Consider the following 20440-nt stretch of genomic DNA (forward strand, 5'->3'; position numbering starts at 1 on the left):
AGCTCACATACAAAAAGAGGAAGATTGGCAACAGTTGTTAACTCAGGGCAAATCTTCCTCAGCAAAAAACAAAACCACATTTGAACAAAGTGGGAATTAAGAGCAATGTATCTTAAATAGACTTAAAGAAACTATCAGTAGGAACCACTGTATAATATGGATTCAAAAGAAAGAAAAATCACTTTAAGAAAAAAATAGTTAAAAGGGGACACAAAACAACCATTGGTTCAACCACTTAATTGATTAAGAATTGCATAAGAAAATTTGTCCTTAAAATTAGCCAATTTTATTTTTCAAAGTAAATTAAGTCATCAAATAAATATACCTTATTCAAATGTTGTGCTATGTAACCTCTTCCACAACCGAGATCCAAAGCAAGGGGGAAATCTCTAAAAAATACACACAGAAGTTAAGTTTTGTCTGTAATAATACAGTCCATAAAATAATTATTAAGAAGTAATGTTTTTTAAGTAAAAACATTTTAGTGAACACAACTTTCAGAAAGTTCTATAATCCACTTTTTCTGTCTCATCTTACAAGCTGTATCTACCAGAGAACATACCAGACAGAGCAAGTATGTCTCATGTCCAGCCATTCACAAGACCTCACAGTCAACTGGCTTTCCATCAGATTGCTCCATGACATGAATTCAAAGAACAGGTTTAGTGGGGGTATTTTGATCTGATAATATATCCAGATAAAGAACGAAAAGAAGCTAACGTAAATCAACATGAAAATATTCGTGATACTTATCAGGAACTTACTAATTATCCCCATTTCTCAAATTTACTGAGGCAGCAGATGACTTAGAAATCAGCATGTGAAATACCATGAAATATTAATACGTTAAACTCAAAACAATACAAAACACCAACTAAATAACAGCTAACTTTTACTGAAATCTTACTAGGTTCAAAGAGGTGTGCTAAGTGTTCAGAGTAAAGTAGGTCAACCCAAGTTCACGCAACTAAGTGGCAGTCAGAACCTGAATTCAGTCAGTTTGAATCCTGAACTGGAACTATTAACCCCTATGCTATGCTGTCTCCTCTAAATATATCATGTCATAAATCAGTACACACATCTAATTGTTTAAGAAACACACATCTATAGGTTTAAGAAAAATTTTTAACAAGAAAATTTAATTTTATCCACTAATAATATTTTTCCTATTGAACCAAGAGACTCTTTCCACTTTCTGCTAAAAACTTATGTCAAAAGTATAGAACACCAGTACACAGTTGGAGAACAGCTAGTGAGAAACAACCACTTATCTACCTAATGCCCTTTATCTTGATTGTGAACACAGTGAGACTTATGAAGTACACAGGCTTTGGAATCAAAGACATGAGTTAGAATTCTGGGCCTGCAATTTACTGGCTCTGTGACCATACACAGTGATTTAATATTACTGGATCTCAGTTTCACCATCTATAAAATGGAAAAGTTACTAACTTCCTCAGGGTGGTTGTGAGAATTTTATGAAATAATGCATGTAAAGTTTTTAGCACAGTACAAATACTCAACAAAAGTTAGTTAATGAGTTATTATTATCACTGATTATAACAGTATTAAGTGAGTCTCAGATACCACAAATTAAGACATTTAATAATCTGTGGGGCAAGTTCTAAAAAATCAACAAAAGATCAATATTGACAATATAAACTATTATTTCTAATAATAAAACATCAGTGCAAGAACATTTAGACTGGTATTTTTAATAATTAAATTCCTAAGAGTTAATGTTAGCTTAGGACATGCTGTTAGCCATAAGCATAGGTCTCTCTATAGACCTGTGTTTTGCTCAGTACTATGACATAAAAAGACTGTAAAATCCAAACTGTTTTGGAAAATTTAACGTTTCATTTATGATATTGAAAATGGCCTAAAAATCCAAGCAAATGAATGACTATAGAGAAGTAGCTATTTTTCAGATCTTTACAATAACAAAACTAACGAAACAAATGAAATGGAGTGATTATTTGAAACAATGAAGAATTTTTTTCTACCGTATGAAATTAATGCATCCCAAGACTCCTTTAAGTAGCAAGGATATATCTAAAATATGACTGAATTTGTGATTTTACAAAATTCCCCTTTTTATAGACAAATGTAATAAATTCACCCCATCTTGGCCTAATTTAATCTCTGTTTTTCAGACAAAAGAACACAGAAAGTGATTTGCTAACAAAATACAGCAATTCTATGGCAAACTCATTATTTAACTGTGGTTCCTGCCATGCAGCTATAAACTTCAATCTGTAGAGCTTTTGTTATGCTTAATACAGAGCAAGAAATCCATCATGGTTTTAATAAGACTTGATGAATGCAGTCTTTTCTCAAATCTGCCTCTATAGAATGGTCAGAGAACCCTTATTGCCATTAATAATATTTAAGCCAAAAATGGCCAAAGTTTCATATAACCTGATTGGGGAACAAATCTAGGTAGACTTTCTTCTCCATTTAGATGGTAAAAGATTCCATTAATTTTAGTTAAACTTTTAAAGCTAGATTCAGTAAATCTTAAAAATTCATGTGTAGTTAATTCTTTATCTCCATTTTTGGAGCAATCTTTCCATTACTGGCTTTTGGCCAAATCAAGTGGATCAGACATCCAGGCTCAGATAGAAGCTATGAGTTGTGTTTCCATTCATTCTCTTTTTAGGCAAAAGTGAAGAAAAGAACACTTCCTCTCCCAGACAGAAAAAAGCAGAGACTTAGAGAGTGATTAAAATCACTAATCCTGATAATAAATTCCTCCAGATTCCACCATTCCAGATATCAAGCTTTCAGCATTCAGTCTCTCAAGTCTCCAGTCAAAAGTTAACTGTGTTTTATTATGCTAATCATCACTTACCTGGCTATGTCATATACACGATCTGCGATCCGACTTCCAACCTGAAGGATTACAGGAGGCAATGATGGAGACAAGTTGAGTAGGTTTAACAGAGAAGTAATACTCTTTTTCCAGTATTCAACAATCCATAGGTTACTTATGTTTCAACATGTTGGTAAGTACTCCCCTTTATCCCTGTTTCAATTTATCTACAGCAGCTTTCTTTTCAAATTCTGAATAGAAACATAATAAATTAAAATCCCAGGAAACAAATTGACTTCAGAAGTCAGTTTAATGAATTCAAGACTAAACATTCCTTATATACATATATTTTTGTGGTATAAGGTTGCAAGGACGAAAAGCAATTGGAGCATAAAAGACACATTATTGCCCATAGATATTAGCATGAGGAATATGAAAGTGAAAAATTATTTAGTTAGCTGGGGTTTATTACAGATGACTGTATAAGCTGTCACGTAATAAAAATTCTATTATTTGATGACTATTAACAAATTTTGTGTAACTCCTAAACAGGTAAAGAATTTTTCTGAGCAATGTCTGTAAATTAGAAAAAGTCAGCCAAATCTGAAGAAACCGCACTTCCTGCCTCCCTCCCCAATCCCATCCCAATCTAAAAAATGTCCTAAGGTAGGTGCCTCCTTTTGGTGGGCTAGCTTCATCTGGCAGGAATAAAGATGTGGGAGCCAAATATCCCCCACATTCTACTTATTCCCTCATAAACACCCCAGAGTTTCTATTAGAACTTGAAAGTTTAGGACATGTGTATCTGCTTTTTAGGAGAGGGAGGTTGAAGGGAGGAGGTACAGCAGAAGTCTTTCCCCAGAGGAGTCCACTTTGTACGTCATTCCTAACATGAATGTCTTTCGTTTATCATAAAAAGAACTCTCAAATACTTTATCTCATTTATTCTAGTCCTGCACCCTGGTGAGGCCTCAGTCCAGTTGCAATCTCTAGGTACTTTTCTTGGAGAAGAGTGGCTAGGAACACACATCTTCTAAGTACATGCCATTATGAACCCTGAGAACAAACACAGTCAATCACCTGATCAGGCCAGGGCTTGCAAAGAGCTCTGCCCAAAGGAGCTCAAAGTTTGTTGCTTTGGCCTGAAAGAGCTCATTATACTCAACTTCAATATTGCTCTATCCCTGAAGACACATTTACTTAGGCCTGAGCTCTGTGCTGCAGGTCCAGAGAGTAAAAACTCTCAGTCTCTAGCCCACCTGGGCAGCGAGGAAGAGGTCTTTCAAACCAACACAAATCAGAGATCTTAATTTATCTCAATTAATCTTCCTAAAACATAAACCAGATCCTATGACTCCACTGCTTAAAACCATTCAACAGCCTCACATTCCTCTAGAGCACTGCTGGCCAACAGAAAAACGAGAGCCACAAGTGTAATTTTAAATTTTCTAATAACCACTTTAAAAAAGTAAAAAGAAACAGGAGAAATTAATTTTAACATTTTATTTAACCCAACATATCAAAATATAATTTCAACATGTAATCAAGATAAAAATTATTAATGAAGTATTTTACATCCTTTTTTCACACTAAGTCACTGACATCCACTGTATTTTACACTTACAGCACATCTCAGTTGGACTAGCCACATTTCAAGTACTGAACAGCCACATGTGGCCAGAGATTACCATACTAAAGGGACAGCTCAGAGAGAGAAAAAATCCAAAGTCCTTACTCCTTAAGGCCCTAATCACTTGGGCGCCCCCTGACCTCTCTCTCCCACTCCTTCCTTCACTGGAGGCCTCGGGGACTCTGCATTTCTCCTCCCCTTTGCCTGTAACGCTTCTCCCCCAAGATCTCAGCTTGGCCAATTCCTCATCACGGTGTGTGCTACAGTGGTCTTCCCGGACCACCGCAATCACTGCACGACTTCACTTTATTTCTTTAGCTGACATTACATTTCTCGTTCACTGTTTCGCCTCCCGCAAGAATGTAATCTCATGAGGGCAGCGGTCTACTTTGCTCTAGACACACTTGTAACTCAAGCAGTAACTGCTGAGTGAGTGAATGAATGAATGAATGCATACCACCTTAGAAATACCCGAGCCCAGCCCTTCAGTGATTACAGTAGAGGCCCGGACAGCCTGGGCGGCTGCTCAAGGTCACACGGCGAGCTGGGGTCGGTCCGGGCCCGGCCGGAGCTGCTGGACCCGAGGCCAAGGCCGGCGCCGCCCTGCCCCGCTGCCCCGCGGCCTCACCTCCTCCTTCAGGTAGTCAAACTTCCTCGGCTCGGGCTGCCGGGCCGCCCAGTTCTTCTGTTTCCTCTTCAAATCCCGGTCGAAGATATTTACGGCTCTGGGTGAGGCGTTGCCCGGGGGAGAGACACCAGAGGCGACCTTCCTGAGGCCGAGGTTCTTGGCGGGAACCCCCGCCGCCGGAGGTCGCCGCCACAGCAGCCAGACTCGGGTCAGCCGCAGCATCTCCAGCGGCTACGCCACTCGCCGGAGCCCTTCTTGTGCGCATGCGCCGCCGCGGCGTCGGCGACTACTCCAGATTTCGCAGAGGGAAAAGAGAAGTAGTTTGGCCCAGTTCGCGTGCCATTACGGCGGAGCGACACGCGGAGGATTGTGGGTATGGGTCCCATGTGAGGCTCTGAGAGGGCTCCTCGGAGGTGAGTGGGGTTGGGTTCAAGAAGGGCCGTAGCGGGTACAGAACCGGTGTCTGATAGGGTCTCCTTCGGATTCGTGAGGGTGCGCCCTTCCTCCTTGCCTTTCCGGCTTCATCTTTCAGACTTGCTTGGTCCTCCTAGGGTCCTGTCGAGGGTCCTCAGCCCAGTAGCCGCGCGCTGAGGTTTGGGAATTGGGAAGGAGACCTTCGTTCCGGAGGCAACTCGGTGTTCCCCGCGTTAGGGGGTGGGTAGAACGGGAGAGTGGCCTCCGGAGATGAGGGCGGGCGTCAGAGGTGAGGTCAGGTCGCCTTTCGCTCTTCAAATATCTGGCGTTTGTCCATTGCTTTCGTTCCCAACCTTTATATGCATTACCTCTAATAGTTGAATGAGGTGTTTCCTACCTCCTAAGGCTATTCAGAGGATTAAATGCTTTAATATTTCTAAAATTCATGGAACAGTAACCCGCACATAGTAAGAGCTCGCCATCGTTAATACTAATGTTATCTTTTTAAGTGTGTAAGTGGATTATTGACATCTTTGATTTTTCTTGGTGTATAAAAAGTTGTTTTCAAATTTAAGGGAAAAATATAGCTTTATAGTCAAGGCTTTCTTTTGAAACAAAGCACCACTACCCTATTTGGTCAGTTCCTTTTTGCTCTTAATAATCAATTACTTTTGGCTCTTTGCAAAAGTCAAATCTAGAGATGCTAAACCATTAGCGACTATTTTCAAGGGAACGATAGTAATTATACACACACACACGTATTCTAATATGTTTTGGGGGTAATCAGCCTTAGTCACTGGTAGGGTAAGAAATTATGGAAAGAAGTGATCTTTATTAAAAAGAGTGAGAGACTTTACCTGGTTCTTAAAGGATGGTCAGACTTAAAGAGGGAATTTTGTGAGCTAAACCTGAATTGATTTTGGTCTATTTAGTTAGGAGACTAGTATTGTAGAACTAAAGGCTGTTTAAAGTAACATAAGGTTAAGATTAACAGAGAGAAGGGGGCCAGAATGTGAAGAAACAAATGAGACCCAGGCCTGGGATCTTTTGATTATATTAGCTTTTAATTTGTAACATATACAGGTATACAAAGAGAAAAAGCCGAATTCTAGGTGAGTGCAATTGGCTAGTAAGCATTTGCCCCCTCTATAAAGCCCTGGAATTCTGCTTGATTTTGCCTTGTTTATTTCTCCAAGAGGTCTGTAATCAAAAGAGGAGATTCTGTTAGGTTTTGTTTTTTTGCGTGTGACGCAGAATAAGTTTGGAAAATGAAATTACACTTGTTACCTTTATTTTATTTACGTTTAGCTTAGGATATATTGTGAATTAATATTTTTTCCTGAGGCACCTATTATACTACTAACCCTGCATTTTTATGAACGTTTGTTTTGTTTTTCAGTATTTGGCTTCTTCAAGCGTCTGTCCAGTCAGACATTTAAAAATGGCATCCAAACAAGAGATAATGAGTGACCAGCGGTTTAGGCGGGTTACAAAGGACCCAAGATTTTGGGAGATGCCAGAAAAAGAACGAAAAATCAAAATCGACAAGAGATTTCGAGCAATGTTTCATGACAAAAAGTTCAAGTTGAATTATGCTGTGGATAAAAGAGGACGCCCCATCAACCACAGCACTACAGAGGACTTGAAACGTTTTTATGACCTTTCAGATTCTGATTCAGATCTATCTGATGAAGATAACAAACTATTGAACCAAAAGAAAATGAAGAAAAGACCCCAAACTAAAAACAAAATAGAATCAAAAAATCTAGTTGAAGAAAAAAAGAAAGAAACTAAGAACATTAGTCGAAAGGATTCCAAAAATGAAAATGACTTAGAGAACTCTGACAGAATTCAGAAAATGAAAAACTCATGCAAGTCTAAGAAGATAGATTCAAAAATAAGTCCCAAGAAAGATAATGAAGAATTTACACAAAAAAGTGCAAAAGGGAAAAAAAACGTTGTTCGACATAGTACAGACGCGTGTCCCAAAGGAAAACTAAGGACAGTAGACTCAGGCACCTCTGAAATTGTGGAATCTCCCAAGATCAAGTTTTCTGAAACAAGAGGAGAAATGCAATCAGGTTGGTTGAAAGAAACTAGGGATTTTTTGGTATAACATTATTTATTTTCATAGTGTAATAGGAATGGTCAAATGCTTATTTGGAAGTATAAAGCTATGAAAGAAAAAATACCATATAATAATTAATAATTTTTGATTTGGTGCTGTAACGGCTAGAAGAGAAACAAATAAAATCTTGAATCTTGAGGCTAAACAATGATTTTGATTTGTACTGGGCACTAGTGAGAGCTATATTCTCTAACCACATGAAGTGTTATATGTTCTCACCACATGAAAAGAAGAAAAAGCTCTGAAAAAGATTAAGTAGAGTTGAGTACTCATCCATTCTTTCATTCATTCAACCACTTTTAGTAACTAGTGTCTGGCAGATAGAACATGATTAAGACGTGATCCCCCTTGTCAGGGCTGCTGCTAGTTTATGTGATGCCTCTGCAAGTTAGAAAAAGATGTGCCCCTCTGGACACACAGAGCTGCCAGAGCTCACAGTTTTGTGAGAGACAGCACCTTTGAGTGAAGTAACAGGTTCTTTTTCCCGGAACAGACACAGTGCCCTTGAAGGGTACATGGCTTGGTGAGAGGAGTTTGGCTTCAATTGAAGCCCTTCTTGCCCCTCTTGTATATCCTCTTTTGCAAATAACAGTCTGCTAAACTCTATGCAGTGACACTGGTCTAAAGCAGCATGGTCCAATAGGAATACATAATTTTGAATTTTCTAGTAGAGACATTAAAAAGTAAAAAGAAACAGATGGAATTGTTTTATTAATACATTTTATCTAACCCAATATATCAAAAAAATTTCAATATGTAGTCAACATAAAAATTTTAATGGAATATTTTGCATTCTACTTTCATACTAATGTCACGTTGGAGGAGCCACATTTCAAGTGCTCAGTTGCCACATGTAGCTGCTGACTACTATATTGGACAGTGCAGATCTAAAGTGGAAGAAGTTAGTCAGAACCATGATACAAAATAGGATAATAGTACCGTAGAAGATGTTTAGCAGAGGGGTATGAGAACTCGGAGGAAGAGATTTCTCGAGATAATGGTAATTAGAGGAAAATTTATACTTGAAGCAGTATTTTGATTGGAATTTGGAAAAATTGGGGACCTGAGCATTCTATGTGGAAAGAACTTTGTGAGCAAAGATATGGTTATGTTCAGAAGACGTCAGTATTCTCGTTTGATTAGATTATAAGGTCTCTGAAGGGGTGAGTGGATAATACAGCTAGAAGTGATTATTTGGAGCTAAAAGTAGGAAATATCTGATTCTAATTCATGTTTACATGTTTACTAAGCTTATTAAAATTCTGTGTTACCTCTCACAGCAGCAAAATTTGAGTGTTGGTGTTGCTGATCTTTGATATAACTGAAAATTTGTGTTGTTCACATAAGCCTGATGAAGGCTGGCTATGATTACAGGATCCAGTGAGGGTAGGCATCAGGAAAAGGCAGAGAGAGGTCTTGACAGGCCAAGATCACACTGAGAAGGTAGAAAGTATCAGGCAGTGGACAGAATTCTAGATAGCAGGGACTTAGTGGATCAGGGGTGGCGTCCCATTCCTTTTCTACAGCAAACTAAGGTATGGGGAGAAGAGATATGAGTCTGGTTACTGAAATTGAAGAATAAGATCAGAATGGGAACAGCAACAAAGTTGGTTTGATGCTGAGTTTGTGAAGTAAGTTAGTCTAGCATCTTTTGAATTTCACTTGATTTAGAGCACTAGAGTGATATATCCATGTAATTCTTTGGATTGATTTTACAGAATCTTTTTACATATCTTTTTTTCACTTAATTTTCTCAATAACCTCAAGAAATTAGGATATATTAATCAGGAATCAAGGTCGAAGTGATTTATGTGAGGATACACCGAGCTGGGCCTGTAACTCAAGTCTTTGAATCTTTTTGCCCCGCGTGTTGCTTGTAGTAATTTACATTGGTTTCATTGTCTAGAAAAGGCATTATCTGTCAGTAGGGATTAAGTGACTCTATATATAAACATCTTCTTTCATCAGCTATCATTCCATCAACTCTGTGTACAAGGGACTTTTTTTTAAGTGCTATAAGATAAAGGTGATGTGAGGAGTTGCCGTTTGGTATTATGTGTCATTTTAAAATGTTGGTGCCCAGCACTTGTACTGCTAAGAACTTATTTTAAGTAAGTAATTGGACATGTGTGCAAAGGATGTGCATTGTAGCATTGTTTTTAAAAATTAAAAAAATGGCAACATAAATCATTAAAGGATTGATTAAATAAATTGTGACCTAGCCAAACATGTCTGTGATATATGAAGTTTTAAAAATAGGTTGCAAAAGAGCATAAATGGTGTGGTTAGCCACTTAAAAAAATTGGTAGGTATATCATGGAAAACAAATTTAGGCAGTTATGTACCAAAATAACCATCCAGTTATCTCAGAGTAAAAAATTACTAATGATCTGTATTTTCTTCATTAAACCATATTTTTTTAAATTTTTTGCAGTGAGTATTCATTACTTTTATAATTAGGAAGAAAATCATAAAGCATTTTTTTTAAGTAGCTGGATAAGTAGTAGTTTTTACAGTCACTACTAGAGCAATATCATCTAGGAATAGAGGTAACCCAAATTATCTGGCATATGGCTTCATACATGGTGGGTTCTGAGCAAATATTTGCTGAATGAATAAATATTTTAATTTTTATTCATTGGTGTCAAAAATATTAAAATACTAGATCTCTTTAACTCTCCCATGTATCAATTTATTGTACAACCCATAGTGTGGTTTGTGTACTATTGTCATATGTGAAAAGATGTCATATGTGAAAAGAGATGTGAGATGATACTGGAACATTTTTATATTGATAGTTATGTATTTATTTCAACATCTTAGAAAAAAATGTAACCACCATATCACATCTGTGACTTCAGGGATATTGTTTAGAACAAAGCTAAAACTGATTTCTTTAATTAAAAAAATTCAATTTAATGAAAAATATCAGTGATATGCAAAAATCATGAAGATAGTATGGTTAATGACTGGTGCACGGGAAATATTGCATTACTTGATGGAGCTAGGTCCCCAAGGTGTTATTTTTGAGCATGTTGCTTAAAAGTGAATTGTGGGAGGCTGACCCCATGGCCTAGTGGTTAAGTTCAGCACGCTCCACTTCAGCAGCCTGGTTTTGGTTGCCAGGTGCAGACCTACACCACTTGGTGGCAGCTGTACTTTGGCAACAACCCACATACAAAATAGAGGAAGATTGGCACGGATGTTAACTCAGGGCAAATCTTCCTCAAGAGTAAGATTGGCAACAGATCTTGGCTCAGGGCAAATCTTCCTCAGCAAAAAAAAGAAAGAAGGAAAGAAAAATGAATTCTGGTGCTCACCTCATAGTAACTTTCTTTCACTATTGCAATAGTGTTTTTCTGACCCCCATATACAGAACTTATGATAATGCTCTTTTTTGGGCTATTTCACATCTCCTGGCTAGTTATTTTTCATTACTCCCCACTCTCTTGTGATATTAAAATAAAAGCCCATTTCCTACTTTTCCTCCTAACAAGACTCCTTTTCATTTAGTTTCAAGTCACATGATATCTTTGTGAAGTTTTCCTTATTATAAATACCTTTCTGCAGACAAATTTAGGTGTTTCTCTCTTTGGTGTGTTAGAACATAGTTTCATAAGTTAGTAAACAATTTCTTTTTGTTTTTGAACCCATCAAGAGCATGGAATCATCTTTCTCTTTCCCTAGCTCAATGCTTTGTACATAGTAGACACTCAGTATTTGGTCAATGAATGACTGCTTCTTCTTCCTTTAACCTTTTTCAGTGGTTCCACTCGTAATGGCAAGAGACATTGATAGTTATGATAACTCAACAGGTGGTAAAATGTTTGACAAAAACACTCTGGAAGAAGATTCAGAAAGTGCTAGTGAAACAGGAGGTGATGAAGAATCTGAAGATGGAATTACAGGCATTGATAGAGCTTCAGCTGATGAGGATGACGATGTCGATGATGCTGGAAGTGGGGAGGAGGAGGATGAAGATAGTGAGGATGGTGATGAAAGTGACAGTGGCCCTGATCTTGCGAGGGGCAAAGGAAATATAGAAACTAGTTCTGAAGATGAAGAAGATATGACAGATTTACTTCCAGAGGAGTCTGGTTTTGAGCATGCTTGGAGAGAATTAGATAAAGATGCTCCTCGGACTGATGAGGTGAGCTTTTGAATGAAGACGATTGTTTGTGAAGAGCGTGGTACAAGTAGCTTCTGTGGATGGCAGGATTGCTGTTATTAAATTAAGTGGGAAAGCTTTATTGATGAATGATGGTTCTGGTTAAAACTTCTTGCTATGGAATATATCTATATAAATTAGATATCTGTCAAAGCAGATAAGAAATGATTAAATAAATAAAAGTCACATGAAATTTTTAGAAAATACTTGCTTTATGGGGCTGGCCCCGTGGCCGAGTGGTTAAGTTCGCGCGCTCTGCTGCAGGCGGCCCAGTGTTTCGTTGGTTCGAATCCTGGGCGCGGACATGGCACTGCTCATCAGACCACGCTGAGGCAGCGTACCACATGCCACAACTAGAAGGACCCACAACGAAGAATATACAACTACGTACCGGGAGGCTTTGGGGAGAAAAAGGAAAAAATAAAATCTTTAAAAAAAAAAAAAAATAAAAAAAAAAAATAAAAAAAAAAAAAAAGAAAATACTTGCTTTAGCTGGTAGTTTATATTTCAGTTTCTCTTGCACCTGTTAGAAATTCTACAGGGTAACATACTCAACTTCCATATTCATGCATGGGTGGCAAAATAGCTGAACAAACTTGGTATTTAAAAATCAGTGTATCATCATGTTCTGATTTAAGAACTAAGAACCTAAGAAAAAGTGCTTATATGTTGCCAGTTTTACTATTGTGTAATTCATTGGAAGTTCTCTTTTACATATTGAAACCACTTAGATAAGTACTATATTGATGATTTCAGAATTTAGGGGAAAGAAGGCATTACATTTTTAGTACCTTTATTTTGCAAGCATTGGGAATGATATAGATCATGTAATATTTAATTTCTCTCATTTCTTAGATTACACGTCGATTAGCAGTTTGCAACATGGACTGGGATAGATTAAAGGCAAAAGATTTGCTGGCTCTGTTCAATTCATTTAAACCTAAAGGAGGTGTTATATTTTCTGTAAAGGTAAGAATTAATTTCTTTTTTTTTTTTTTCGGTGAGGAAAATTCACCCTGAGCTAACATCTGTGGCAGTCTTCCTCTATTTTGTGTGTGGGTTGCTGCCATAACACAGCCGGCACTGAGTGGTGTAGGTCCATGCCTGGGAACTGAACCTGGGCCGCCAAAGTGGATCTCACCAAACGGAACTATTAGGTGATTGGGCTGGTGATTTAAGAAAAAAATCCTATTTTTATTAGCAGCAGAAACATATAAAATCCTTGGAAATTACCTTAAGAACATATAATTGGGCTGGCCCCGTGGCCAAGTGGTTAAGTTTGCATGCTCTGCTTCAGCAATCCAGGGTTTCACCGGTTTGGATCCTCGGCACGGACGTGGCAGCACTCATGAGGCCATACTGAGGCATCGTGCCCCAGGTACAACCAGAGGCACTCACAACTACAACATACAACTATGTACTGTGGGGCTTTGGGGAGAACAAAACAAAACAAAACAAATATATAACCCTAATGAAGTAAACTATAACCCTTGATAAATTTGAAAAACTTAAATACATTTTGAGATACCTTCTATAGGGCCAGCATATTGATTAAGAATCCAGGCTTTGCAATATGACAGACCTACATTCAAATCTTGATTCTGAAACATGCTATGTGATCTTGGGCATTTTATTAATCTCTTAAATTTTTCTCATCTGACAAGTGGATATAAAATAGTATTTCCTAGGGTAGTTGTAAGGGTTAAATGAAAAGGAGCTTACATTAAGTAGTACAACGCCTAAAACAGCTCTAAATTATTATTTTTCTGTTTAAATATTTAAAGATGTCATTCTACAGTTTTAGTGTAGTTTCAGTCAAAATCTCAGTTCAAGGGAAAGTAAAGAAAAAGGACACCAGTAATTATCTAAAAAAATAAGTGAGAATGACTAATAAATTTTTGAGAAATCATACCAGTTTAAAAGGATTCACCCTACCAGTTACAATGTCTAAACATTTTATAATGCTACTAAAGTTAACAAGTTTGGGTAAAAATAGGGAGACAAATTGATGGAATGGAATAGGCAAATAGAAGGGTTTATATGATAATTTAGATCAGAATAAGCTTCTTGAATACATAGTATTGGGACAAATGGACAAGTCTTTGTACAGAGAACTTAGTTCAGATCCTCACCTCCTAATAGCCCAAAATAAACTCCACAGGAAATAAAGGAAAAAATTAAAAATCAGGGCCAGCCCCATGGCATAGTGGTTAAGTTCACGCATTCCGCTTCAGTGGCCTGGGGTTCCCTGGTTCAGATCCTGGGCGCAGACCTACGCACTGCCTATCAAGCCATGCTGTGGCAGGTGTCCCACATATAAAAATAGAGGAAGATGGGCACAGATCTTAGCTCAGGGCTAATCTTCCTTAAAAAAAAAAAAAAAGTCAAACCACAGAAACAGAATAAAATAGAATTGTGTTTTTGTTAAATCTCATATTTCAGGAAATGGGTGCGTTAGTAGAAATTTCTAGACTTAAAAAAGAGGAAAAAGAAACACAGAGAATCAACAGGTATGACTACATATATATTTAAAACTTCTACATCCAAACTTCCTGTGTGCAACTCAAATTTGTAAGGAAAACTCAGATCTGCTAGTTGATAGATTACATAGTTCAGACACCCCGACAAAGCATGTGTTATTTAACAAATGTGTATTAAGCCCAGTAGTATCAAAACAATGCAAAGTAATACAGTTACATTTTTTGACTCTCAAAAATAGCCAAAATATAAAAATAACCAAATTCTGGTGATGGTGAATCCTTTCTCTTAGACCAAGAGTATATCTACTTTGTGTGATAAGATTATCATCAGTTCTTTTCTGTTTAAAGAATTTCTTTAAAAGAAAGCATTGGGGGGGCTGGCCCGGTGGCCGAGTGGTTAAGTTCGCGCGCTCCGCTGCAGGCGGCTCAGTGTTTCGTTGGTTCGAATCCTGGGCGCGGACATGGCACTGCTCATTAAACCACGCTGAGGCAGCGTCCCACATGCCACAACTAGAAGGACACACAACAGAGAATATACAACTATGTACTGGGGGGCTTTGGGGAGAAAAAGGAAAAAATAAAATCTTTAAAAAAAAAAAAAAAAAAAAAAAAGAAAGCATTGGGTAAATGATATGCCTTAGAGATAAGTTGGATATTAGAAAATTGTTCTTCTTTATTACTTAGGTTTTATATATTTCTTTAATCATTTTTGTATATTTCATGCAAACTAATCGAGTCGTTTTTCACGTGTGTGTTTACATTGAGTTCCTCGAGCTTAGAATCTTGTTTCACTTTTCTTAATTTTTCCCTTGGATCCCAGAACCGTCTTGTTCCAGTTGATGTATAGAGTAGATATTCTCCTTTTGTTCCCAAGCTCCACATCTGCTACTTTCCAGCCAAAATGGCTGTTTTTAAAAGGAGATTCCTCAGGTGGTTTAGCTTCCTCTAGTAGGTTTAGAAGTGAATCATCCTTGCCTTTTTCATTGAGTCCACTTGTAATTCTTAAAATTCCTGACCTTGACAGGTCTGAATATTGTAAGAAAAAGAAAGTGTAAGTTACATTCATCTTATTTTTTTGTATATAAATCTTTATATTTTTTAGATATATCCTTCGGAGTTTGGAAAGGAGAGGATGAAGGAAGAGCAAGTTCAAGGACCAGTAGAGTTATTAAGTATTCCTGAGGATGCCCCTGAAAAGGACTGGTATTAAGTGACTATAGAAAATAAAACTAAACCTCATATGTTCATGTCACTAATTCAGAATTCTGGTTACTTTAATAGTTAGGACTGAAGTTTACTGTGTGCCATTTATGGTTAAAACAGGTTGAAAAGCAGATTAAAGTCTGTCAGAAGTGGCACACTATTCCAACAACATTTTGTGTGTGTATTTCTATATACATAAAAATAATTATTGCAGTTTTGAAAAGCATTTCATGGTTAAACTGATTTAGACGTCTCAGCTTTGTTGCTCTGAATTATTAAGTTTCCCTTTTTTCTGAGATGTTGCTTTACATATAAGTGGCATTGAAACTCTATTTGCCTTCAAATTATATAATTTTTCTTATTTGAGGATTAAATAGAAAAATGAAAGAATGCTGGAAAGTTCTTTATCATCGTAATGTAGTATAGGAAAAAAAATTAAGGTGGTTTTTAAGCCACTAGGTGGGGCTATATGTGCACTTAAAAATGATGGTTAAATAGATTGGTGGCAGAAGACAGCTGATGAAGACTCTCAAAGAATGTAATGTGTTTAAGTGAAATTAAACTTAGAACCATTTAAACTTGACAACACATGAATTTAGAGTAAACGTTTTACAAAATAAGGAATTTCTTTGTAATTAGAGCTAATGCTTTCCTAGCGTATTTCATAATATAGTGATCGTGTCCAGCAGTTTTACTTGAGAAGGCTGTATATGATAGCAAAACAAATGAAAAATTCTAAGAATTAACATAGGTAAGCACATGTAATTCTTAGACTCTCCTTTTCTAGATAGCAAATTCCAATCAAAATACCTAGTCTGTACCTTTCAAAATAATAAATTGAGCTTAAGTATTTAATGTTCATAAAGGCAAAGTCATGAAGGAAGGATGGTTTAGAATGAAGGCCAGGTTGTTTTTTAAAGGGAGATAGGTATTTCTGTCCCCATATAAGTAGGCTTAATGGTTTTTTCCCCTTTTAGGACCTCTAGAGAAAAATTGAGAGATTATCAATTCAAACGACTGAAGTATTATTATGCAGTAGTGGACTGTGATTCTCTTGAAACAGCCAGTAAAATTTATGAGGATTGTGATGGCCTGGAATTTGAAAGTAGTTGTTCGTTCATAGATTTAAGGTAAGCCAGTGTGTGTTTGACCAACTTAATCTTGTAGCACAGCGTGGTTATAAGAAGTGAAATATTTGAACTGGTAGTGCTCTCTGTTGTTTCATATTTTAAAAGAAGATTTTTTGCTTTTGTGTGAACTTTGTCCTGTGGAGTATCACTCTTAAAAAAGAAAACTGGACTAAGAAAATGCTAAAGTATTATGTGTGAATCACCCACATTTATGTCTCTTCAAGTATATTGACTATGTTTTTAGGATGATGGGTTATATGTAATGATATTTCTTTGCAGCTCTTTTAGAACTAGGAACCAGGTGAAGTAACTTTAAAAAAAGCATTGAGATGGTGGCAAAGGAATTTGCTAATAAACTGGTACCTCTAGATCTGTGCTGTCCAGTATAGTAGCCATTAGTCACATCTGGCTATTTAAATTCATTCAATTAAAAATTTTAAAAATATAAAATTCATTTGCTTAGTCAAATTAGACACATTTTAGGTACTTGTTGGCCACATGTTGGACAGAGTAGATACAGAACATTGCCATCATCATAGAAAGTTCTATGGGACAGCTGCTCTCAATGCTCCTCAGTGAATGGATGATGTTGCTTGCATTGTCGTCAGACTTGGGCATTATTTTCTCCGAGTGCTCAGGCTTCACTGACCCAGAGCTGAAAAACCTTAGATGGTTGTGAATGTCCACTCTAAAGAAATGGAAAGCTGAACTACTATAGCATTTTGTCGTTAGCCTGGTCCTTTTGAACCCAGTAAACCATTCTACTGTGACACTTTCAATAGATATCACTTCTTTGTATCCAGGTTTGCTAGAGGCTTTGTTCTCAAAATGAAATATTTCAGAAAAAAAAAATTCATCATTTCATGCTAACTATGGCTTTGATACTTCAAAGGCATTCTGACTGGTAGAAAAATAAAAATAAAAATTTCAAATTAATAATTTAGGGTAAGATTTTAGCATGCTTAAGTATATAGCAAGAAGGGCATATCTCATCAGACAAGTTATTTCCTTTTCTGTTAACAACTTCAATAGGAGGTGCTTCTTTTGAATGTCTAAATAGTAGTTACCAAACATTTGTTAGAATGTCTAACTCTTTGGGTACATGAATTCATGTTAACATGTTGTTTTCAGGATCCTTTTGTTCTTTCTGTTTCCTTTTGGGGACATTTCCATGTGGTGTTAGAATAAGCTCTGGTGGTGCCTAAAAAAATAACATCAATGACCATGGAAAAAATTTACATTCCTTGTTTTATTTTGTCATACACAACATCAGAAAAGAAAATTGTTTTCTGCTGCCACCCAGTTATCTAGGGAAAATTTTTTTCATCTGCCCCAAGATATAAAAGCATACATATTAATAACATTTAAAGATATTGATCTCAGATATTTATTTTTCTTATACTAAGTCTGTGCAAAAGTGTAGCTGGAGGAGGAGATTATGTAGACTTAATGAACTTAATTATCCATTCCTCCCCCGCCAAAAATCAGTTTTGATAGAATATGTATATGCTTTTTTTGTGTGTGGAAATAAAATCTTTTATATAAATTACAAACCTGAACATAATAATCATGGATTATTTAACACTTCACCTCCCTCCCCCATTCCTTAGCCTGATGCCTAAGAATTGTCAACCAATTTGAGTGCCTTATTTACAATTAACAGCTATTTATTTGTGAAAAAAATTGTAAGATAGTATTAAGATTTTTTTGGTCTTGAAGAATCAACCTTAAGCTTTTCTTTATTTTCATTGACACTTTGTGTATGATACTTTATATTCAGAACACTTACCCATTAATAATTCTATTTGATCTTCAGAATATCATGTAGCAAGCCAGTGACTATGCTGTCAAGAGTCTAGGTCTTTTTGAAACATGAGGGACCCATGTGTGTTTGCACCTGACTCGTATTAACTGACTCCTAATGCAGGATTTCTACCTACACGTAGTTCACTTAGAGTTAGTGGAATTACAGATTTATAGCTTAAGAATTTTGGAAATTTTGTTCCAAGGTTATTTCTAACATTGTTTACTTCATCTACATGTGTGTTCTGCAGAAACTTTTATATGTTATGTATGTATAAACTACAACTAATTAGAAGAGAATCTAAGCTCTGGTTGTTTATCACTGTGGCATATGTTTAAATAGATTTGTTTTTTCTTTGTTTCCTAGGTTTATACCAGATGATATTACTTTTGATGATGAGCCCAAGGACATAGCCTCAGAAGTGGATTTAACAGCATATAAACCAAAATATTTCACATCTGCTGCAATGGGAACATCAACGGTATTTCTTAACTTTTAAAAATGTGTGGCTGGACTCTGTTGCTTTAAGAAAAGCCTTTGTGTATTATTTACTTATAGCATCTTTAGAAATGGAAAGTATTCAAAATTTTAATGCACAGGTACAAATAGAAATGAGACACAAGTGTATTTGCATTTTATCTGCCACATCCGTTTGAACCTATTTTCAGATTTTTGTTATGCCTTTAAATCTGAGTCTGTGACCTGCAAATGTTTCTTTTTTCTCTTCTTTTTCATACATTCTTATTCGAGTAGATTCGTTAATAAGTAATATGTCAGTTATTAATATCCTAGGGAGTAGGGAGAAGGAGGTAACATTACCTCAGATCACAGTTAAAACAAAACTAGTGGAAATTTGAAATAGGAACACGTTTTTTCTGCAGATATAATCCAAAATTGTAAAAACAGTTGAAGTAGAATAATTCAGAACTACTAGATGTCGCATTAATGCTTAATAACAAACAGCCAAAAGATTTCTATTGAATTAGTTTGTTACTTTACTGCCTACCTTTTCTCTTCTCTTCCCTCCCATAAACCTTCTCCCCACAGCTGGATTCTGCAGCAGCCATTCAAGCTTCCCCCTGCCTTTCTTGTGACAAACCACTGTGCTATTCTAAGGATGGACTGGTGGCAGAGAGAGCTGCTGTATCTGTCAGCTACATGCTGTGGTGGGCACTGTGTGGCCTTGATTAGTTACTGAGTATAGTAAAACCCCACCATTGTGCAATAAGTGAAATCTAAAAGATATAATCAGATAAAATGTAGTAAAGTAGGGTCATGTTATTTTCAAGACTAAAAATGACCAGGGCAAGCCTGTCCAGCCAGCCAGTCAGAAGTTCCTAGGATCTGACTGTATCATCTACATCTGCCCCAGTTCCAGCAGTGGTTTTGTGATCATCAGCTCAGGCTTAATTATCAGAATAGGGATAGTGCTGAATCCTGTGACTGGCTGGAACTTTTAAGACAGTGACAGCTGCTTTAAGGGTCTGTTGTTAATTGGTGCCCAGTTTGTTGTCCTGATATGGGGAGATTAGCCTGAGGAAAAAAATACGGATGTGAGACCCACCCTGTGATGAAGATAAAACCTTTAACAGGACCCTTTCTGAGAATGGGGGCTTCCTGGAGGACAGGAGACAATCACCACACTGATCATGTTATAGATGAATTCTTGTATCATGGGGGTTTACTGTTCTTCCAACCAATAGATTCCTTTCTCATCAGTGGCTCTTAATCTTTTTTGGAAAATAGACCCCACTGAGATTATGTTGAAAGCTTTATCAAGAGATTTCACGTACTTTGTAGACTTCTTGAAATAACTGGAACTCAAGGTGAAAAACATGTTTTCATTGATTCATAATAATGTTAGCTTTTTCACTACTGCATTTTCTTTATTTCTTTTCACCACAATTAATTCACACATTGATGAATTTTTCCTCCCCATAATGGAATATGTTGCATATAGCAGAGAGTTAGGAGGAGGAAAGTACAGGTTAATAGAAATGGTTCCCTTTCCTCAATTAGAATACTTTTTATTAAGTATGT

At 36.7% G+C, this 20440-nt stretch overlaps 2 protein-coding genes across 8 annotated transcripts in view; one reads left to right on the top strand and one right to left on the bottom strand.

Annotated features, from left to right (window-relative positions):
* Window positions 1-5338, bottom strand: part of NDUFAF5 (NADH:ubiquinone oxidoreductase complex assembly factor 5) — a 31927-nt gene extending 26589 nt beyond the window's left edge. For 2 of the 5 annotated variants that reach the window (XM_070247222.1, XM_023626106.2), the window contains exons 1-3: window positions 5074-5212; window positions 2855-2895; window positions 326-389 (exon numbers count right to left, since the gene is read on the bottom strand). Coding sequence is in view for 2 of the 5 variants with exons in the window: in XM_023626107.2 (XP_023481875.2) it covers window positions 322-389; window positions 2855-2895; window positions 5074-5295 (331 nt within the window). In the remaining 3 variants the exon portion in view is untranslated. Of the gene's footprint in view, window positions 1-321; window positions 390-2854; window positions 2896-5073 lie in introns of all 5 variants that reach the window. The other 3 variants (XR_011430798.1, XM_023626104.2, XM_023626107.2) reach the window with 3 other exon arrangements.
* A 61-nt stretch (window positions 5339-5399) lies between these two features.
* Window positions 5400-20440, top strand: part of ESF1 (ESF1 nucleolar pre-rRNA processing protein homolog) — a 59224-nt gene continuing 44183 nt past the window's right edge. Inside the window, exons 1-7 of one of the 3 annotated variants that reach the window (NM_001301273.1) lie at window positions 5400-5486; window positions 6887-7568; window positions 11380-11765; window positions 12639-12752; window positions 15366-15466; window positions 16444-16596; window positions 18767-18881. In NM_001301273.1, coding sequence (NP_001288202.1) covers window positions 6929-7568; window positions 11380-11765; window positions 12639-12752; window positions 15366-15466; window positions 16444-16596; window positions 18767-18881 — 1509 coding nt within the window. In that variant the 5' untranslated portion in view covers window positions 5400-5486; window positions 6887-6928. The other 2 variants (XM_023625922.2, XM_023625923.2) reach the window with 2 other exon arrangements.

Source organism: Equus caballus, chromosome 22, assembly GCF_041296265.1.
Source record: "Equus caballus isolate H_3958 breed thoroughbred chromosome 22, TB-T2T, whole genome shotgun sequence".
NCBI lineage: Eukaryota > Metazoa > Chordata > Mammalia > Perissodactyla > Equidae > Equus > Equus caballus.